Genomic DNA, 21,308 nt, shown 5'->3' on the forward strand with positions numbered 1-21,308 from the left:
GTTTACTCAAGAAGTATACATTCTAGGAGGGCAATCCTGTTGTGCTCTGTTCTGAAAGGCTTAAAACACTCTGTGGATACTACTTAATTTCCAATGATAGGTGGGTTTTTTGTTTGTTTTTTGTTTTTAAAGAGTAACCCTTCCCACACCGATAAAGCACTCCACTAAGTTGAACTGGAGGGAGATAAAGATAAGACAAACAGAGGTGGGAAAAATACAGATTCTGGAATTTTCCCCAGGCTACACCCAGCCAAGAATCGCTGACAGGATTATTCCAGAAGGCCTTATATGCGCTTGGCACTGTGGGGAATTCAGAAGCATAAAACCAGTCCCTGCCTCAACAGTCACTTTCTATAATATACCTTTTAAAACTGCCTTTATAGCACTGATAGTAATGAATTCATCGACTGGTAACTATCTGAAATTATCTGTATACTTATTTACTGACTCTTCTCCCATTGCAAGAAAGTAAGTTCCTTAACCCCAGGGCAGTTTTCTGCCCATTCACTCTATATCCCAGTTCCCAGGTACATGAAAGAGACTCAACAAATATTCCTTGCACGAACAGAATGGAAGAGACAAGAATATCACTTGAAGCAATAAGTCCCCCTTACAAGACACTCAGCAATTAAGTGAGAGACCGTAATTGCTATAGAATATCAGAAGAGTCTTGAGCAATGCATACAATTTAAAGAGCAGAACAGAATGAGCGAAGGCAGAGTGTGTAGGATGTGCTGGGCCCCCAAACTGAATGTGTGATCTGGCAATGAAAGAGCGACTGATGACCCTCCAATTCTAGGGGGGTGTTGGAGGGGCCACAGAGGATGATAGCTTCACAGTGACCATCCCTACAGGACAAGGGGGTAAAGGAATCCTTGTCTTCTTGAGGATTTCAGAACAGCAGTTTCATAAATGCATTTGCCAAGAGCTCTGCCCCAGGTACAACTAGGCTGAGCTAAGCCACATGCTGGAACATAATGCCAAGACCCATTAAGTCTTCACTGCTTTGGCCCTGGCTCCAAGGGTCAGTGCTTCATTTCCACAAATGGTTGGGCTGCTCTGGTCAAACAAAATTCCAACAAATAATTAACTTGAAAAGTTCCTCTGTTCAAACTACAGCTTTTAAAACTCAGCTAGGCCAGCATCCTATATGTAAATTTTACAAGCTTAGTTATCCTAAGTTTTCCCTCTAATTATACCATAATTTTGGCTAAGAAAAAAAATTCCAGACTCTCAACATTTAATTTGAGCATTTTTAAAAAAATAAAAGGATTTTAACTTGTGAGAATACAGTTATTTCTCCATAACATAGAAAAGTGGATTTTATTTTAAATCAGACACAAACGGCACAAAACTCTTCGTTTCTTAATGCAAGCTATTTGGTTTTCATTCTCATAAATTGAAAAATAAACAAAGAGATTCAATGACAATAGCTGCCTTTTGTTGCCCACATACAATGTGCCAAGCATAATATACTTCTATTTTCAAACATCTTTTCCAATGTTCATCATAACAGTGCAAAGTAGATGATATTATCCCCATTTTACAGTCGGGGAAATTGAGGCTCAAGCAGTTAAATGACCTGTACAAAGCCATATAGCAGTAAGTGGCAGAGTTAAGAATCAAAATGATCCTCTCTCATACAAACCTGTAAAATGGTCAATGGCTTGGTTCTTTAAGTTTAAAAATCTGAGACTACACAGCAATCAGATGTAGAATAAACTGCATAGATTTGTATGTTTATATGATTATTTTTTTCTTTTACATCTCTGTTAGCAGCAGCCAACCCAGCCTTGATTGCAAGCTCTCAATAGGAAAATATGATAGCATCTTATTTCACTTCATATCCTCAGGACTTCCAATGGTGGTCAAAGGAGAATGAATGGAGGAGCGAGAGAAATGGAACAGGGAAGGACAATGAAAAGCAGAAATATAAGTCTTCTAACTCATATGGAGGGCTTACTAAGTGCCAGGCACCATCCTAAATGACATATGTGAATTCATTCATTTAATCCTTATACTCATGCTATATGGCTGACATTATTGTCCCTACTTTACCCATAGGCAGCTGAAGCATGGGGTTAAAAAATGCACTGTTTGTAGTGACAGAGCCAAGACTGGAGTCCAGATAGTTTGGCTTCCAAGCCTACAGTCTTAAGCACTGTGTCACAGTCCCTCCCATGTCTGGGTCTGCGAATGAAGGTAGCACTTGCCACAGGGTACACACAACTCCATCCTCAGGTCTTTGTGAATACTGGAGGTTTGCACTGGACATATCAAACGCTGACATACATATAAAAATGGGCACCTGGGTGGCTCAGCAGTTAAGCATCTGACTCTTGATTTTGGCTCAGGTTGTGATCTCACAGTTGGTGAGTTCAAGCCCCATATTGGGCTCTGCACTGACAGCACGAGCCTGCTTAGGATTCTCTGTCTCCCTCTCTCTCTGCCCCTCCCCTACTCATGCTCTTGCTCACACGCTCTCTCTCGCTCTCTCTTTCTCAAAATAAACATTAAAGAATAAAAATGTGTTGAATTCTACTCTTTCTTTACTCAAAGTTATAGTCTTATGAGCTGCTTATTTTTAACTAATCTTGCATGATGTGTGTTAGTTTGATTGTTTTTAACTTTTTTTTCTTATGGGTTCCCTTACCTAGGATTTGTGTGTGCAACAGTTCAATGGTTCCACCAGGGCAGAACAGAGGTTGACTGAAAAGAGGGGTAAGACAGGTAAGGAAGAATGTTTTCAGGGCATAGTGAGGTGAGTCTAGATCCACATTTAGATTTCATAACAGGGTTTCTAAGACGAAGCAATGGAACCACAACTCTGGTAGAGAGCATACAATAAATCCATAAGTGGTACACAAAGGGTCATGCAGGAAAGGTGCAAGGTCATGCAGTGGGTGGGAGGAGCAAGGACCATCCACATCTGAGTCAAAACTGACCATCAGCCTGGGATGACTAAGACACAGGCTATTGATTCCTGGAAATGGGTCATAACAAGACAAGGTAGAAAGAAGCAAATTAGAAGCTCAGTCCTAGGACTTGATGTCCACAGGGTCGAGAGGACAGGGACAGAGTGGACAACAGGCCTGTTGGACCAGATCCAACTGGTGGCAAAGAAAGTCTAAGCCCGAAAGCCAGGTCTTAAAGGTGTGTTCTGGTCCCTAAGAGGGTGATTACTCTTTTGCCCTACCTGCTACAGAGAAGAGGCAACATATATACTGCCTGTCTCCAACTTAGACTGGCATAAAAACTGGGTGGTGCTGAGCCTGAAGGGGAAGTGATCAAACTCCAACAGTTTGGAGTTTCATTTAGAAATGAAGCAGTGACTGGTATAGGAGTACCTAATGTAGTCTATAACTACAATAGCATTCAATTTAATCAAGCACGAGAATGTAATAATGATATGAATATATGCACGCATAGGAACACATTCATCTGCACCTGTGTATATGTGTGTGTATACCACAAAACCGAAGGGAAAAGGGGAAATGACAAGGGCCCTGAGGATGCGACTCTCTGGCAGGACTCAGTGTCTTCTCTCACCCCTCTCCTGGTTTACCTGCTCCTACTCTTTCTCCTGGTTTACCTGCTCCTACTCTTCTGTTGGAGAGCTATGTGCTTCTGTGCCACTTGGCTCTGCCCCATATTTTTCTCTCTGCCTTATATTCAACAGAGTGAGCATGAATATTAATCAGGTAATTTCTGGTAATTAGTTTCCTCAGCACAGTGTTCACTCTCTTTTGGTTTTGATGGGTCAATAAAGTGGCAAATTATGCTGGTCATAATATAAATGACCCTGCCAAGAGGAATCAATCCAGAAGAACCTGTTGTTACCATAAAATAGCAGGCTTCTTTTTGAAAAGTTTAGCACATGCTAGAAGAGGACTGGTTTGCTGACCAACTTCCAAGGTCAATGATGAGAAGCCACCAAAAATAGCACAAGCACAAATGTTGCAAAAAATTCCAATAATGAGAAAGCTTATTTGGAAAGCTTATTTGGGCCATCTCAGCATTGAAACAGTATATGGAAATTGATCACTAGTTTTGCTTTAATTTTTAAGATCACTCTCACGTACACACACTCTCTCTCTCTCTTCTTGCTCTCCTCTTTCTTCTCATTTTATGCATAAAAATGCAACCAGGCTGAACTAAAGCAAATTGGTTTAATTCCCTGGAGGGAGCATGAACAAATTTTCCCAGCAACTTTCTACCAGAGGCATTTGTGTATGGGTATGTGGATGGAATGTGGAAGCAGTCAGCTACGTAAACCAGTAATCAAATGAAACATTACTCATTTCAAAGTGCCCTATAACAGCATGAACATCACCAATTAAAACATTGAGCATGGGAGAAAGGAAAACGGCCCCTCAAAAAAAGAGAAAGAAAAAAGTAAATATGTATGTGGGATGTGTGGCAGGGGGTTGAGGTGTTATGGAGGGAAGAATAAAATCTAAGGGGAATTAATTCCCTTTTAAAGGCAAATCTGTCACAGGAGTGCTAGTAGGAGGTCTCTTTGATGGGATAGAAGAAAGGAGTAGAGAATACATTCATTAACTTCATCAAATTGAAATTTCAGCAGTTTACCTAAATTGCCCAACCATTACACACCTACAAAGGCATTTGGATGTGCCCACTTTGAGCCTGTTCTAAAATAACAGGTAAATAGCACATGATAAGTAAGAAACATTAAGGGGTCTTTTATCTCTTATGGCTGAGGCTCCTATTGAAACACTGGTCTTTCAAGGATCACCAAAGGATAATATGTGTCTTCATTCATCAAACACTTGTTCAACAAACATTGAACACTTTGTCCAGCCCTTGATGTTGGGGATACAGAAGATATTTTTACAGGTTGCAAAAAGCCCCCAAGCCAGACTCAGAAGCTAGTGTGCCTTCTGTTTTGTAATGTGACTGGCTCCAGGATCAGCCCCACCATCCTCACATCAGTATGACATTAATAGTACCAGTGTTTCCCTTCAAGATGGTTTCTATTATCCCGTGGATGCTGCTTCTGCCCTCAACCTGGAATGAAGGAGGCCATCAGACTTTCCACAGAGCATCTTCCCATGCCATAGAGCTCATTCAGCCCACACAGCTGGTGAATACCATGCACTTACTCTCTTTCACTATATTCTCTCCAAATGATCTTCCTGAAAATCTAACCGAGGGCATAAATGAGGGAAGAATATCAGCCAACCCTAAGACCAGCCCACCTTTGAGTCTCATCACATCTCTGCCCCTCTCCTGCTCAGCTGCAGAGCCTGGCTCCCAGAGCTCCCTGGTAGGACACACAAGCTTCTCCCTCTGGCCTGTCTGCCTGTTCAGGTTTGCCCACCACTGCACACCCTGCCTTAGGTTCTGAGCACATCTGATTCTGTCTCCTCCTGCAGACCAGCTAGGACCCTGCCCTTTGTCTTTGCTTCCACCATTACCCCTTTTCCCATTCCTGCATTTATTTATTTGTTTCTTATTCCTACATTTAACAAAATTCTTTATACATTTACTTCTTTACTTATACTCATGATTATAATCACTGTTAAAAACATGGTCCAGTATAAGCAACAAATTAAATTACACTAAGACCACTCCAACCTCCAGAGACTATTATAATATTAAGAATATCAACTAGCTCTTTAGACACGTAAAGCTACCAAAGCATGCAGACACTAAAGTAAGAGTAAATAGAAATGCCATCATCTATTTTGCATGTCCATGTTTGTTACTTATGATGTCACTTTCTTATTTCTGTTTCTCCCTCTCTCTTCAGGTAGAAATAAAGTTTTGAAAATATATAGATATATTTCTCTCTTCATTTTCATTTAAGTCCTGTGTATTTACACTATGAAGGAATCACACTTACAATATAATGACAACCCTGAACTGAATAAAGAACTGTTCCAGTGCCCCAAGGTGTGTGCAGAAGGACTTAGAGAAATCTCACCACATGCACACATCACCAAAGCACTAATAAGGTTATAAAAACAACATGTGTCATCTCTCATCCACTGTTCTGGGCCCATCAGGAGTCTCTCTCAGAGTTTCTTCTCATACTTGAAAAGCTGCTCACAGCTCCCCGTGGCCCCGGATCACTTGGGGGTGGGGGTGGCTTTCTTGGTGGCCCAGCCAGTGATTACCTGAGCAGGAGTGGCGATCTTGGTAGAAGCCGTCCCCGCAGGTGGGCACACACTGGCCATGCTGCATCAGCAGAGGAGGCTGGCAGGACGAACATTCCAGCCCACTGGTACACGTGGAGCACTGAGGCTGGCAGGCTGCCTCCAGACAGGGGTGGGAGAAAGAAAAAGGGAAGCCCTGATTAGCTCAAAGACACCACCCCTGTGCCAATTCTTACATAGCCCAATCCTGAGGCTCTGTACTGAGAACAAGAAAGGCAGGAAAATTACTCTACAGTCTTCAGTTATATAACACACACTTCACGCCAGGCAATGCACGAAGTGCTTTATATGTATGGGTGCATTTAATCTTTACAACAACCCTATAGGGTGGTTAACCCCAATTTTTCATGTGAGGAACAAGCTACTAGAGGTTAAGTAACTTGCCCAGGGTGACATGAAGCTGGCATTTGAAGTCAGGAAGTTTGGCTCTTGAGTCTGTGCTCTTCTTATCCAATAACCCCCAATATCCTTCTCACTCAACCATTTCACAAGAATATCCCTTGTCTCTCCTTCCACAACCCATGGCAGAGGTATAAATGACTTTCAAAAAGTCTAAAGATTAGGAGTCAGGAGAGAAAGTAGGGGGAAGTAAATAATTACCTTTCTTGAGGCTTGAAAATATCCTAGAAACTATTCTAGGCACTTCATGTATATTAACACTTAACACTTAATTCTCGCAAAAAACTTCTGAGGAAGGTACTAGCTAGTACTACCCCACTTTATACGTAAGAATACTGAGGCACAGAGAGGTTGAATCTCACACCCAGGGTATAAACCTATATGCTCTTAAATGGATAATTAGCTCTATGAGTTAGAGATAGGGAAAAAAGTAACTATGACTTGGCCTCAAACAAGCCAAAATTCTGCCAGGTAAGATCTCCTTCTCAGTTGCATAAGAACTCTGAAAATTCACATGAACCCATTTTGGATCTCCTTGATAACCCACAGGAGATAAACTCTATTACCGATTATCTGTTTGATGTTGAACAAGCCAGTTAATTTCTCTGGCCCCATTTGCAAAATGAGAAAGTTCTAGTAAGTGATCTCGAATGTCTATGTCAATTCCAAACTTCAATCTTGGATTAACTGAGTATTGTAATAAATGACATGAAAGATTCTGGCGATATTACTATCTTTGAAAGTCTTCAAAAAATGAAAAATCCAATAACAACCACCTAGTAACATCAGACCTCCACATCATCTATCCCCCAGTAAGCATGAAAACACCTGTGAAATGTCAGAAGAAAGACACTGGCAGGTAGAGATGCCAAGTAACCTATGGATGACATTACTACCTTCGAAGGGTTTTTGGAAGTTATGCATTTCTTGAGTGCATCACCCCTCCTTGACAACAGTGAGCCTCAGTCCACATCTCGGCTATCTGCCCAGAGCCATACCTAAACAGAGAGCACCAGCCTGGTAAAATCCCAGACCACAGCTGTGCACACACTGTCCATTCCGCAGCAACTTTGTGGGGTCCTGGCAGAGGTCACAGTGCTCTGGAGACTGAGAGCAGGTCAAGCAGTCTGGGTGGCAATGAACTACAATCAAGGACAAAGAAGAGGAGAATTTGACAAAGACCATATCATTTCTCTTAACATTCTTCCAAAAAAGAATCTACAGAGTATATGGGGCTATATCGAAGAAGAAGAAGAGCAGAAAACTCTGGAACTTAGGTATGAAAAAGACCCCGAAATAGCAAAAATGATTTCAATGCAAGATTTCAAAGAATCTCTCCTTGTCTGAAACACTATTACTGTCTCTGGTAGCTCCACATTGAAGACACTAAAAATGTTACAGGACAGCCTTATTAATGCTTCTACCTGCTGGAATGCCTCTACAAACAGGAATTATCAGCTCCATAATATATGATTTAAATGAATTCAATAGTTTATGTTTTCTTAGATGTTCTTAAGCTTTGGCATGTATAGAAAGTTAAAACAAAACACAATTTTTAAAAAGTTGTTTAAAAAATACAGCCAGCTTTATTCTTTTTCTCTAAAATTCAAATCTCATTCAAAACAACTGGGATTATCATCGAATTCAATGGCAATTGTCAGCAAAGGGCTTCTTTCAGGTTTTAAAGTTGTCAGGGACCTGATATTCAAAGTATAGTACATTATAATATGCTAAATATTTGTTTAGGAAAGCCCAGGGAGCCACTTTGGTGAAGGTAACGTAATTAAACCATAAAGTTGCTTTGCTTTTCCCATGATAAACTCTTCACAGAAACACTGTGATTAGCCAAAATAAGTTGAGTGCAACAAAAGCAACTGCCAATATGAAAAATTGCAACCCACAGAAGAAAACAATTAATTATGAAATATGAATGGAAGAAAATGCCACTTCTCCAAGAGAGACTAAGCTTATAGGCAAATTACTGCACAGCCAGAGCAACTCCAATGCTTGCCAACAATTATTAACTGGAACTAATTCAACCCCAGGTGATTTGAAAGCAGAGTTGCAGAACAAGTAGATAAAATTTTCTTTTGGAAGAAATTAATGAGTCTTTAAACTTCAAAAACCCATTTGAGAACTCCTAAGGAACCATCTGTTTAACAGCTCACCTTAAGAAAAAGAAAAAAAAAGGACACCTGTAACAAACTTTCAGCAATTGCCCTTATATCTTTAACAATGGAAAAGTCCTAACATATATATTTGCTTTTAAAAGTTTCTAAACTTTAGGTTATTTGATATCCATAATAATTTTGCAAGGTAGATGAGGCACATTTTATTAACAAGAAATTAAGATCTAAAGAGGGTCAATGACTCACCCAAGATCACCTACGCATAATCTGTTGAGTTTGGTAAATACATGGGCAAAGATTAAGCAATATCATTTGTTAGAAAAATTAGCAAGAAACCAATCAACCAACAAACCAACCCAGTAGGTGACTTAAAAAAAAACAACAAACAAAAAAACAAAACAAAACAAAACAAACCACGAAGCGGGGAGAAAGAAGATCTCTGAATTTTTTGACAGTGAAAATATCTCAGTAGACATAAATCAGACATGGACCCACCTGATGTGCAATCTGGACAGCACTGTCCCTTCACCACTTGGGCTAGTGTGGCCACTGGACATGGTGGACAAGAGGGCTCATAGCAAGTTACCTGAGAGCCCCAGCACTCACACACTTTGCAAGGGCCATCCTCCCACTTCTCCCCTTCCTACATGAAACAGTAAAGAATGATGTTATCAGAATTGCAAAAATTCAGAAGACAGTTTGCTGGTGGAGAACTTACAGTTCCCATAAGGGACAAAATGAAAGTCCTGTTCAGTACCATGCAAATCTAACTCTGAAATAGGACAGTCATTGAAGAGTTGTTTGTTTGTTTTTTTTAATTTTTATTTATTTTTGACAGAGAGAAAGAGCATGAGTGGGGGAGGGGCAGAGAGAGAGGGAGACAGAATCTGAAGCAGGCTCCAGGCTCTGCGCTGTCAGCACAGAGCCCGACACGGCATGAACCCACAAACTGCGAGATCATGACCTGAGCTGAAGTCAGACCCTCAACCGACTGAGCCACCCAGGTGCCCCAAAGAGTTTTAAATTAAAAAGGATAATATTACTCCTTCTTTGTTTATAATTGATTTATTTAAATGTAGAACCCAGGCAGAAAAATAAACTGAGAACACATTCTGGGGCTCATAAGTAAGAAGCATACAACACTTGTTTCTTAGCCTATCTCACCAAAAAACACGAGAGGGGATTACTATGTGCCTATGATTAGTGGGTATATTACATGCAATCTTTATAATAACAGTGGGAAGCTGGTTAAAGCCCTGAGTTTCCTTACAGTTACTCCAGTAAGAGTAACAGTAGAGTCATTATATTCTTAAAATTACAGCTCTTGTATGACCATTTTTAGTGGGCCGTAGATGTGCCATGGGCTTTCTCATGCTAAAATATTCTTTTTGGTCAAGCAAATTATGGTAATGAACATTAATATTTTGATGGAGAATTCAAAGTGAATTATAAAGAACAATTCCTTTTTTGCTCACTATCCTACTCACCCTGAAGATAGGAAAGAGACAAGGGTTCCTACCAGAATGTTTTGGGGTGATGAAGGAGGTAAAACAGGAGAGAATAGAAGAGCATATTATAATATAAATATTTGATAAAATATTTATTAAACCAATTGATGTTGAACACTGCAAACAATTAATGTGGCTATAGTTAGCAAAAATGAATGACAATGTTAGAAAAATCAGGAATATTATCTTGAGAAGGCAGAAGTGCTTTTCTTCCATTTCAAGGCAGACTGGATTCCTGGCCCCCTTATTCTATAGCCTTCAAAATTTTAAGCTTGATTGTGTGAACAAATGTGCTTGCACTTTACCTTAAAAAGGAACCATACAATGTTTTCCTGTAAACAACCTTAAAAGAATGAACAATCAGTTTTGTTTTGGGGAACTAACACTCCCAAACCCCAAAAGCTCTCCATGCTTTGAAGAACATGAAATTGCATGGATGGTTAAACTGAATTTTCTAGGCCAGAAAAAATGAGAAAGAGGAAATCATCAAAGAAAGGGAAAAATATGTGTAGGAGCTTGTAGTTAGAGAAGTATTATCAATTGGGGAAAAAATAACGTAAATAAAGAAGCAAATTTCAATGAATCAAAGTGTTAGTTATCATTAAGATTCTTAATCTGGGACCATGGTGCCAACAAACATGACTATTAAAAAATACTATGGCAGTAAGGTTTCCCAGGACAGTTTATGCAGATCATTGCTTAAAACAATTCTACCAATATCCATGTACAAGTTAAAAATCTATACTTACTGGAATACGTTTAACTTCACTTGCATTTGAGGACATCTAGGAACAAAGAGAAATGTATTTATTATACCACTAAAAACACCATTAAACTGATCTATTTATTTTCTCATTTAAGAGTTATCCATTTTGCCCAAGTATCATGCAACATCATTCATTTATTATGAATAGAAAAAATCTATATATATCAAAAACAAGAAAAGCATACAATATGAGGTGAAGACAACATGCTTCAGAAATATTTGTGAATTCTGATTCTCCTTTTGTGCTTGAGCACATGGCTTCCATTCCCTTCAACATGAAGGACTTCACAGTCAAGAAATCTAAGCCTGTGGGGGCAAACTCTTGAATCTTGTATGGTACCACAGTACTCTGGGGATTTCGACTCATTTAAAGCAACTTGCTTTTCTTTAACTCTGCCGGGCTTAATTTACCTCCAAAAATGGGTAGGAAAATTGATACTATGGTTGAGAAAATAGGAATTCTTCATTTATAGGCAGCCTTTAATCTCCTAACTTCTTAAGAAACAAGAACTAAATTATTGAATACCACTATGAAACAAACAATGCCAACAGCATAACAATGATTTCTTTAGCTTTTTGTTTTTGTTTTTGTTGTTTTTTTTTAACGTGCCAGCATCTGTTCCAAGTGTTTCATAGGTATTATCTCAATAGCCCCATGAGGTAAGTACTATTGTTATCCCTTCTTCACAAATGAGGATTAAGTAACTTGTCTAAAGTTATGTCAGCTAGTATGTGGCAAAGTAGATATTTGAATTTAGAGCCCAAACTGTTAACCTCACACAGTATTCTCTCCAGCATACACAGGTTGACAGATGCAATTTTCCCAAATCATGAAGAAAAAGTAGGTAGGAATCAAAGTACTTAATCCCAATTCTTATCATTTTATTCTGATTGGTCAATAAAGCAGTTGTCTTTATGATCAACTGGCCTACTTTTTAGAACACAATTTATCAACACTACAAAATCCCATGTAGGGATCTAGGCTATACAAATAGAGCAAAGTTGAAGAGATTAAGACAAATATTTTTTTTCTTTGGGTATATAATTCTTAAAAGTACAGACTTAGAAATAAAACCTTAGCAAATGGAATTTCGTCCCCCATCCAATCCATCAAAATCCTTTCCATTCTACCTGCAAAATAAATCTAGAGCCTTCCTTCTGAGACCAAACACCATCACCACTCCTGGACTATTGCAAAAACCTTCCAACCAGATCACCTACTGCCAGCCTCACCCCCTTCCGTCACTTGCTCACAAAGCAGCCAAAGTAACCCTTTCACAAGTAAGCCAGATCACAGCATGGCTGCTCAAAGCTCCTACAGCTCTTGTCTGTGTCACAGTAAAACACACGTTTACCATGGCATCCAGGCTACCTAGTGGACTCCGGCACCAAATCCTTTCTCCCCCATTCTCTTGGTTCTAGCCATAGTCACTTTCTTGCTGTTTCTTGAACACACCAAGCACACTTCTGCTTCAGTCGTCTTCATTTGCTGACTCTTCCTAGCACATTTTCTCTCCCCAGGTATCCACATGGCTTGCTGCCTCACTCCCCTTAGGTTTTGCTCAAATTTCTCTGCATGAGAGACTTCCCCGATCATACACTAACCTTATGCACCTCCCTCCTCTCAGCTACTGGCAGGTTTTTGTCTGTCCCTTATGTGCCTACACTAGAGCATGAGCTCCCTGCAGCAAGAGCAGTGACTCTTCGAGCTGTTTGATTCTGTTTCTCTAGGACCTGGCACACAGTAGGTGTACACATTTGATGAACAATGAATGGGTAAAAGATATGAGAAGGTAATGCCCCTCATCAAACTAATTTTGAATTATTAATTTTTAATAGTCTTCAGTTATTAGTCTAATACTCACAAATTCTACATTTTCTTCATAAACACAATAACCATTCCTTGAAATGCATTCAGGGCAGCATTTTCCATCTAAGTGAATTAATTCTTCACCCTGTAGAAGGATTGCAGAGGCACATATCAAATTACCATCTCTAGGTAGCAGTGCTAAATTGCACAACAGCTGGATTCCCTGACAGGAATGAAAAACCTTAGCAGATCCTTTGTTTTGGCCCATTGCTTACTCCATCTCCCCCTGTTGTCTTCCTATGGAAAATCTAGGCAATGCAGCTCACCCCTCCAAGTGCTTTTTTATTCCAGTTCTGGAATGCATGAGTACAGATCCTTCCATCATTTCCCACCCATGACCAGGAGCTCCCATGAATAAGAATGGCCAAGATTGCGATGTCTGAGTGGTTTAGTTGGTTAGGCATCCAACTCTTAATTTCGGCTCAAGTCATGATCTCACAGTTGGTGACATGGAGCTCTGGATCAGGCTCTGTGCTTGGGATTCTCTCTCTCTCCCTTTCTCTCCACCCCTCCCCCACTCATGCACTAATGCTCTCTCTCTCTCTCTCTCTCTATCTATCTATCTCAATCTCAAAATAAATAAACATTAAAAAAAAAGAATGGTCAAGATTAATTGTGGTAGTATTGGAAAGTTATGAATTTCAGAAAAGGATCAGGCTATCTTAAACATACAAGGTTTGAACTTGTGATTTGGCTTCATTAACAGTGCTCAAATCAAACCAACACTTTTTCTTGAATACGAAATCAGATACATCCCTGTATGCACAGATGCAGTCTCAGGCATAAATTAAACAGTAGAAAACTAATTTTTATTCAGTGTTCTGAAACTGTTATCCACATAATCACTATTTTTTTTAATTAATTATAAGAGGAAGGAAAAAAGGTCACACAAAGAAGGTAGATGTTTAACTTTCAAAGTCTTACTATTTTAATTTCCCAATATTAATAATGTCATAATTTTTATTTTTATTATAAAATAATAAATGCTTACTAAAAAATTAAACAATTATAAATTCTATAACCTAGAAAGTACAATTCCACTGCAATCTACCTTCCAGGGAATCTGCTGTTAAAGACATGTTTTTTGTTTATAATTTTTCATATGCATATACTAACATCTAATATCTATAGGCTAACGAGTATTCTTTAAAGCGCTTTCCACTTTCTAAAGATATATATACTGTCTAGGGGCGCCTGGGTGGCGCAGTCGGTTAAGCGTCCGACTTCAGCCAGGTCACGATCTCACGGTCCGTGAGTTCGAGCCCCACGTCAGGTTGGCTCAGAGCCTGGAGCCTGTTTCCGATTCTGTGTCTCCCTCTCTTTCTGCCCCTCCCCCGTTCATGCTCTGTCTCTCTCTGTCCCAAAAATAAATAAAAACGTTGAAAAAAAAATTAAAAAAAAAAAAGATATATATACTGTCTAAAGAATGGTGATGTTTCTTTAAATCAAGACATTATCTAATTTGGGATCTACATTACATTTAAAGTGCAGAAACCATGTTATGTAAAAATTGAATAACGTAGAATTGAGCAAACAGAATAATCACAATGATATTTCATGTTTAAAAACACTTTGCGCTACAAAATACATAAAATAAAAGCAGTGGTTGTCTTTGAATTGCAGCATTATTGATGGATTTTAAAGTCTCTTTTCTACTTTTCTTGAGTTGTCAATTTGTGAAATGAATATGTATTATTTTAATGAAGGAAAATACACACTTTTAAAAGAAATACAAAAATACATGAATGATTGTAACTTTTTATAGTGCCTCAAAACTGACTTCAAAAAGAAAGGAGTTGTATAGACAGATCACTGTCCATCAAACTGTAATGCCCATCAGAGGCCAAGGGAGAGCAGTGGATGCTATAGCTAGCAGGCGTATTTACATATAAATGGTTTTGCAGAAACGTGACAAATCAGCTGGTAGCGCCAAGACTAACCCAGAAACAGTGAAATTTGCTGTCAAAGCATATAAAAGGGCTTATATGCATGTAATCTAAGATGCTTAAAACAACATTTTAAAACAAGACAGAATATGTGTACTTCTATTGAAGACAAAACACGTGAGCAATTCTTGAGTGCCCACTCCATACATACAGAGAAAACTGAAAATGGAGCCGGCATCATCCCAGTAGGGCAAGGAAGGTAGCAGTTTTGAGTCTTCAAACACTACTGTAAATAACAGCAAGCCTTGCTGCTGGGGAACAAGGATTCAGTTTTGGTGAGGTAGGGAGTTCTAAATAGATGTGCTATTTATAGAAGAAGCCTGGATGCCCCAAACTGCGTCAGTTCACTGCGGTGAGGAGCTGGCTCCAATTAGCATTTGACTTTGGCTTTGAGAAAAATTGCTTTGCGGAACAAAACTAATTCTTTTCTTTTTAAGAGGATTCTGCTGCATAGGTCGGATGGAAACTGCTAACCCCTCCCCACCGAATCACACCAACATCCATCCACCAGACGCAAGACTGTGTGATTCCACTCGGTTGCCCATTGGAAAAGGAAACACTCTTTTAAGGGAATTTTCCTCCACTGGAGAACGGAAAGGTACCTCATACTTATGGTACGCCTACCCTCTTCTGTGCATTTTGCTAGAAGCTTCAATCCCACCTCCCCCACACTACCATCATTTTATGCCTCATATGTGAATGCTAAGTCTTTTAAAAAACAAAGTAATTTGACTTCTTGGATTCACGCTCAAAAATACCCCAAAATGTAGAAAAAATGAGAATCATCATACTATGCTATTTTACTATTGATTTATTTGTGTTTCAGTGTCTAGGGATTTGGTTGGATACATCAGAAACAAACGTCATATGATTCTTTCCTTTTTTAAAAAAGAAAAACTGTGTGCTGATTTCCATGCTACTCAGAACACTGCTGTTGATAACCAATGTGATAATTCTTACAGTGGTGAAGGTGCACAATTCTGTCTCTTCTTCTAGAAGTTTATTTTTTTGCATCTTTGTGGATGTACATACACTTAGATTTAACCTATCCTTGGTATCTAGGATTAGAAACCAAATGACCTTGGTATTCTCGATAAGGCTAAAAGTGGGGTAGAACTGAATAAAAATACCAATAGCCTACTTTCACACTCCCCTGGCAGATAGTCATTTTCTTCAGATGCTCTTAATGCATTTAATTCATACTTCCATAATCATTGGTGCTACTGCATATTATGATTTCTGTTTATGTATCTGACTTCCCCCAAAGCGTGGAAACTCTTGAGATTAGAATGTGTCTTATTCCTCTTTTTATCTCCAAGCTAAGCAGAAGTTAGGAAGTTTGTACTCCAGGCGTTCACAAGGTCATTAACCAGTGCTATTTGCAGAAGCATGGCACAGAATGAAGGCTAAGGGATATTTCTGGTAAGGTTCAGTTTTGGTTAAAATTTCATTCTGGTTCCAGTTTAGAACCCAGTGCCTTAAACCACATTTGGAAACACAGAGGGCACCTGGAAGACACTAGTTTAGTTAACTAAAGACCTGGAGAAATGGGATAAAGGCATTGGAACTCCTCAGTTCATAAATGAGGAGCTGGGGGTGAGAGAACTGGGAGGACATGAGATTGTGCTGTGGGGTGACTGGAGGGCAGTCGAGGCCCTCTGCACTTACCTCAGTGGTCGCTCCCCATTTTTTCTAAGAACAGCAAAGATGATCTGGCATACGGGGGCCACAGATAGGTGTCGTGGAGGATAGCAGGCACTTGGAAATGCATTAGCATTGGAGACAGTGGGTCAAATTATTTTCTGTGATTGAGACTCTTTGTTCAGACTTCACTGGAAATAGGTGGCTACAGAACCCACCCCACCAGAATCACCTCTCCCACATTTTCCATAAACCCTGGGGTGTTATTAGGCAAATTGAAACCTTAGAAAATAACCCTGCATCCTCAGGGAGACTGCCAAGGCCAGGAAGCCCAGCCTCAGCCTGAGACAGAGGGAGAAAGAAAAGGGCCCTGAGTAGGATTTTTCTCATCTTCATCCAACCATTCTGACTCCCCTGACATCAAGAAGGAAAGGAAATGAAAAGGCGTGTGGGGGGAAATAAATCTGCAAAAGCAAGACCCTCTTTACCTAAATATGTTTCAGCTCTGCCAAGACTTAGAAGTAAGAGGCAAAATGAAAAATCACCCTGTCATTGACAGCCCTGTTTGAAAGGTTGTTCCTCCTCAGGCTCAGTGCTAAGAGGAGCTGAGATGTGGGGGAGAAGAACTAGAAAGAAAAATGCCTTCACAGACGTCCAGTGCTTCAGATCTTCTGAGTTTCCCTCATCTACTCAAGTTCACAACCCTGCGGGAAATTGGTGGGGCGGATGGGAGCGGTGAGGGAGAAGGACACAACTTTAAAAGCAATTTGTTTTGCAATGGGTCAAAATTGAGTTCAAAGAGGAAAAAAAAAAAAGCAATTTCCCTACAATATACATCTATAGTCCAAACAGAGCCTGCTTTGTTAGAAGCTTCTAGAAATTCTGCAGACAGCAAAAGTCAACAGAGGTCAACTGAGTTAATTATTTATGAGGTTCCCCTCCCTCTCTTTAAAACAAAAACAAAAACATTTCATTTTCTTTCCTGATCCACAGAAGCAGCCCGTAGGGGCTGGCTCTCCTTTCTGCTAAATGCTGCCAGTGGGGCCTGCAACAGAAGCTGGGCCATGGGAGCACCTGCGGACCTCTGTTTTACAAACATAGCAAGCTGGGCAGGCCCCCAGCCATGAGGTCCAGCTGCGCTGACTGATAGGCTAATGTCCCATATCATGTCCTTCCCTTTCACGTCTCCGGCTCAGGGCTTCCAATCTGACCAGATGCATTGAGAACTAAAAACTCCAGGGGGCTGTTCCAAGCCAGTCTGAACAAATAGTGACATTTATTTTACACCACAGAATCTTTGTGCTAGAAGACTCTGTGAAATGTGAGTGGTCAACCTGGCTGTCGCCTTTGCTGCCAAAAAGTAAGGAACAGGTGAGGGACCAGCTATCCCTTTGTAGAGAATTGTTACAGTCCAAGTGGAAATGCCTTTGCTTCTTACCCGGGCACACTCCACTTTGGCACACTCTCCAGTCTGGCAGGTCACTTGGCCGTGGTCACACATGCAGAACTCGCAGGCAGAGCCCTTCCACATTTCATCCTGGTACCGCACAATCCCATTGTGTGAGCAGCTTCCCGCAGGAGACACACATTCCTCACAGCATTCCCCGTGGCGCTGAGCCCTTCTCTGACCCTGAAGAAACAAAGATGGCAGATAAAGGGCAATGTTCTCCACCCGACCTAACCCAGCTGAGGCAAGTTCCTCTCTGCCTCAGCCCTCCTTTCTAGGAAGCAGATCTTTTATATCTTTATCTAATATTTCTAGGCATAATAAAACTTTCGATTCCCTCAAAAGACACACTGGACTAAGAAATGCATTTCTTAAATGCCCCAGAATAAATTTTTATAAATCAAGCTACACTCCATCAAATACCTTGTCACATCTTAGTGGGGGGCAGGCCTGTTTGTGGCACCGGACCTCACCCTGGTCACATATACATGTGGTACAGGCGTTTTCGTTCCACTGGTCACCATGCTGAGGAAAGAAAGGACAAAGTGGAAAATCAAATGTCACATATATCAAATAGAAACAAAGGAACATAAGACACACAATTTTTTTTTAACATTTATTTATTTTTAAGACAGGGATAGACAGAGCATGAACAGGGGAGGGTCAGAGAGAGGGAGACACAGAATCTGAAACAGGCTCCAGGCTCTGAGCTGTCAGCAAAGAGCCCAACGCGGGGCTCGAACTCACGGACCGCGAGATCATGACCTGAGCCGAAGCCGGCTGCTTAACTGACTGAGCCACCCAGGTGCCCCAAGACACACAATTTTTATTACCATTTTTAATTGAGTCACATTGAATGTACTCCTGAGAATGATGTCATTTAGGCAGCAACAGCCTCTAAGAAAAAAGTCAACAAATGTCCAAAGGGAACTTTACATTCATTTTTATTCAACTACATGCATTCCACAGATGTGTTGAGGGCCTACTCTATGCCAGGCCCAGGCCCAAAGAGTCTCTGGAGCATCAAGATTCATAAGAAGACCCTGTTTGCTGCCTAATCAGTGGTCATTCTTTAGCTCCTCTTCTTTGCCAGGAGACCCAGTGCCTACTGCCACGTACTCACTTTCCCAGCTTCCCTTGCAGTTAGAGCAAGGGCATTTCCCAATCCTAACTGAGGAGACCTCTGAAGAAGTTTGCTATAGCATTGGAGGCCAAAGACTCCTCTCCCATAAAAGAAGAAAAGCCATCCCTTTTCCTCACCAGCCTTTAGTAATGATTGTGTGTGGATGAGCTGCCTAGACTTGAGGAAGCCATCTTGGGGACATGAAGGGACAAGACAGAAAGCAAATGACAACATGCAATGGATGGTAGGGTGGACAGATCAGAAAAGAGCTTAGGGGTAACTGGATGGCTCAGTCAGTTAGGCGTCTGACTTCAACTCAGGTCACGATCTCGCAGTTTGTGAGTTTGAGCCCCGCATCAGGCTCTCTGCTTTCAGCATGGAGTCTGCTTGGGATCCTCTCTCACCCTCTCTCTCTGTGCCTCCTCTGCTCACACTCCCTCTCTCTCTTTCTCAAAAATAAATAAACATTTTTTTTAGAGAGCTTAGATCCTTGAAGACATCACTGAGACCTGTACTGATCAACCCTACAACTGCCCTATCTCTACATTTCTTGTTATATGAGATATTTCATGTTTTCATTTTAGCCACTTATAGAGGAGTATTTCTGTTACTTGCAACCAAAAACATCACAATAGATACAAAGGCCATCTCTTCCACGAGACATTAATCTGGCACATATGTGGCTATTGTATTGGACAACACAGATCTAGTACATACAAAAATCCTTTCCCAATTAGTTATGTTCATTCAGACTTCAAGTGACCCATCAAGAATTTGTGATACTCATTCCCAATATTCAGTTCCAGATTCTGTACTGAGAGTCATAATTCCAATTTATACTTAGTCTTCCATAGAGTGGCTGGCAAACAAAGAAGTAGTCGGTTTTATTTTTTATAGGTTCTTTGCTTTTGAATAATGTAACCTTCTTTTGGCTCAGTAGGGCACTCCTAAGATAGAACATCCATTCACTCATTTAATTTGCTGAACTCGTTTTTATTTGGCATCTATTATATGTTAGGCACAATTATCTAGATTATTCCAATAGTACTTTCAAGTGTGCAGTTTCCACCACCCCTAGCTTCTCACCTCTCTTGCCACTCTCCCCTACCACCCCCATGCTTCCCCACAGTGTAAGGCAGGCAGAAGCTGTCTCTGGATATCAGTACATGCAATCCAACCAAAGCAGATAGACATTCCAGGGCCTCCAACCTAAGTGTAAACTGATAGTAACCAATGATAGTCCTTTTTTCCCTTTGAGACGTGTGAACAGTAAGTTCACCAAGGTTCGTGAACCAGGTGCTGCCTGCCAGCACATTCCTTTATATTTCTAATCCCCTTCAACTTAATTTTTTCATAAAGGCTTTCCACAAAGAGAAGAAAAAAGCTGTTTATGTACTGAATTACTAATCTTGGCAAAGACTCAGACAAGAGGGTGGGGAGGTGTGGTGGTTGGAAGGGCGGAGGGCATATGTGTGAGAACGTATGTCAAAACACCTACAGCGGGGACATCAAAGGTTACCTCGTATGCTTGGCCAGATGCAAAGCAGGATCGGGAAGAGCACTGTGGGCAACATTTTCCAGGAACTCGGATGATAGTTTCATCCTTAGACCCAAAAAAGGAACAATCCATCAAAAGGAGACATTAATAAAACCCACAACAGTAGGAAAATTTCATTCATAGGCCACTCAATCATGTGCCTCAAGCATCCATAAATAGCAATTTCCTCTCGTTTAGTATTTATTAGTCACCTGGTGCTTTGATAAGAATTTGCACTTCCAAAGTCAGCGTGATTCTTAAGACATTTGCACATTCCTCAAGTCCTACCCTCTTTTCTAAGAGCAAACAAAAGCACAAATAATAATAATAACAATAATAATTGTACTCAGTGTTTATCAGGCATTATTTTAAGGCTTTACATTATTTTAAGGCTTCTTTCCTAAGAAGTAGATGTTCTTTTCCTTGCTTTACAAACAAGAAAAGTAAAGACCAGAGAGATTATGTGACTTGCCCAAGGTCACACAGCCAACCTGGTTATGATAATGGTTGGAGCAAGACTTCACAGCACAGAACCATACCAATACTTATGGATATTTACACTCCAGCTGAGTTATTGCTAAATCCAAAATGAAGTTATCCCTCTATTGATAAGCTACTTCACTATTCTTTTGCATCTTTATGTGAATCCACACATTTACATATATGCACTACATGCAAAAAAAAAATCAATCGTATCTCTAGATATTTGGGAATAAAGGCAGAAAAAAAGTAGGTGAGCTATTTGGGAATAAGGGCAGAAAAA

At 40.3% G+C, this 21,308-nt stretch overlaps 1 protein-coding gene across 1 annotated transcript in view; it reads right to left on the reverse strand.

Annotated features, from left to right (window-relative positions):
• Positions 1–21,308, reverse strand: part of FRAS1 (Fraser extracellular matrix complex subunit 1) — a 428,246-nt gene that overhangs the window by 222,566 nt on the left and 184,372 nt on the right. Inside the window, exons 7-14 of the mRNA XM_043572402.1 lie at positions 20,528–20,611; positions 18,309–18,410; positions 17,877–18,068; positions 12,847–12,936; positions 10,965–11,000; positions 9,203–9,350; positions 7,577–7,720; positions 6,141–6,275 (exon numbers count right to left, since the gene is read on the reverse strand). Coding sequence (XP_043428337.1) covers positions 6,141–6,275; positions 7,577–7,720; positions 9,203–9,350; positions 10,965–11,000; positions 12,847–12,936; positions 17,877–18,068; positions 18,309–18,410; positions 20,528–20,611 — 931 coding nt within the window. The remainder of the gene's footprint in view (positions 1–6,140; positions 6,276–7,576; positions 7,721–9,202; positions 9,351–10,964; positions 11,001–12,846; positions 12,937–17,876; positions 18,069–18,308; positions 18,411–20,527; positions 20,612–21,308) is intronic.

This window comes from Prionailurus bengalensis, chromosome B1, assembly GCF_016509475.1.
Source record: "Prionailurus bengalensis isolate Pbe53 chromosome B1, Fcat_Pben_1.1_paternal_pri, whole genome shotgun sequence".
Classification (NCBI taxonomy): Eukaryota; Metazoa; Chordata; class Mammalia; order Carnivora; family Felidae; genus Prionailurus; species Prionailurus bengalensis.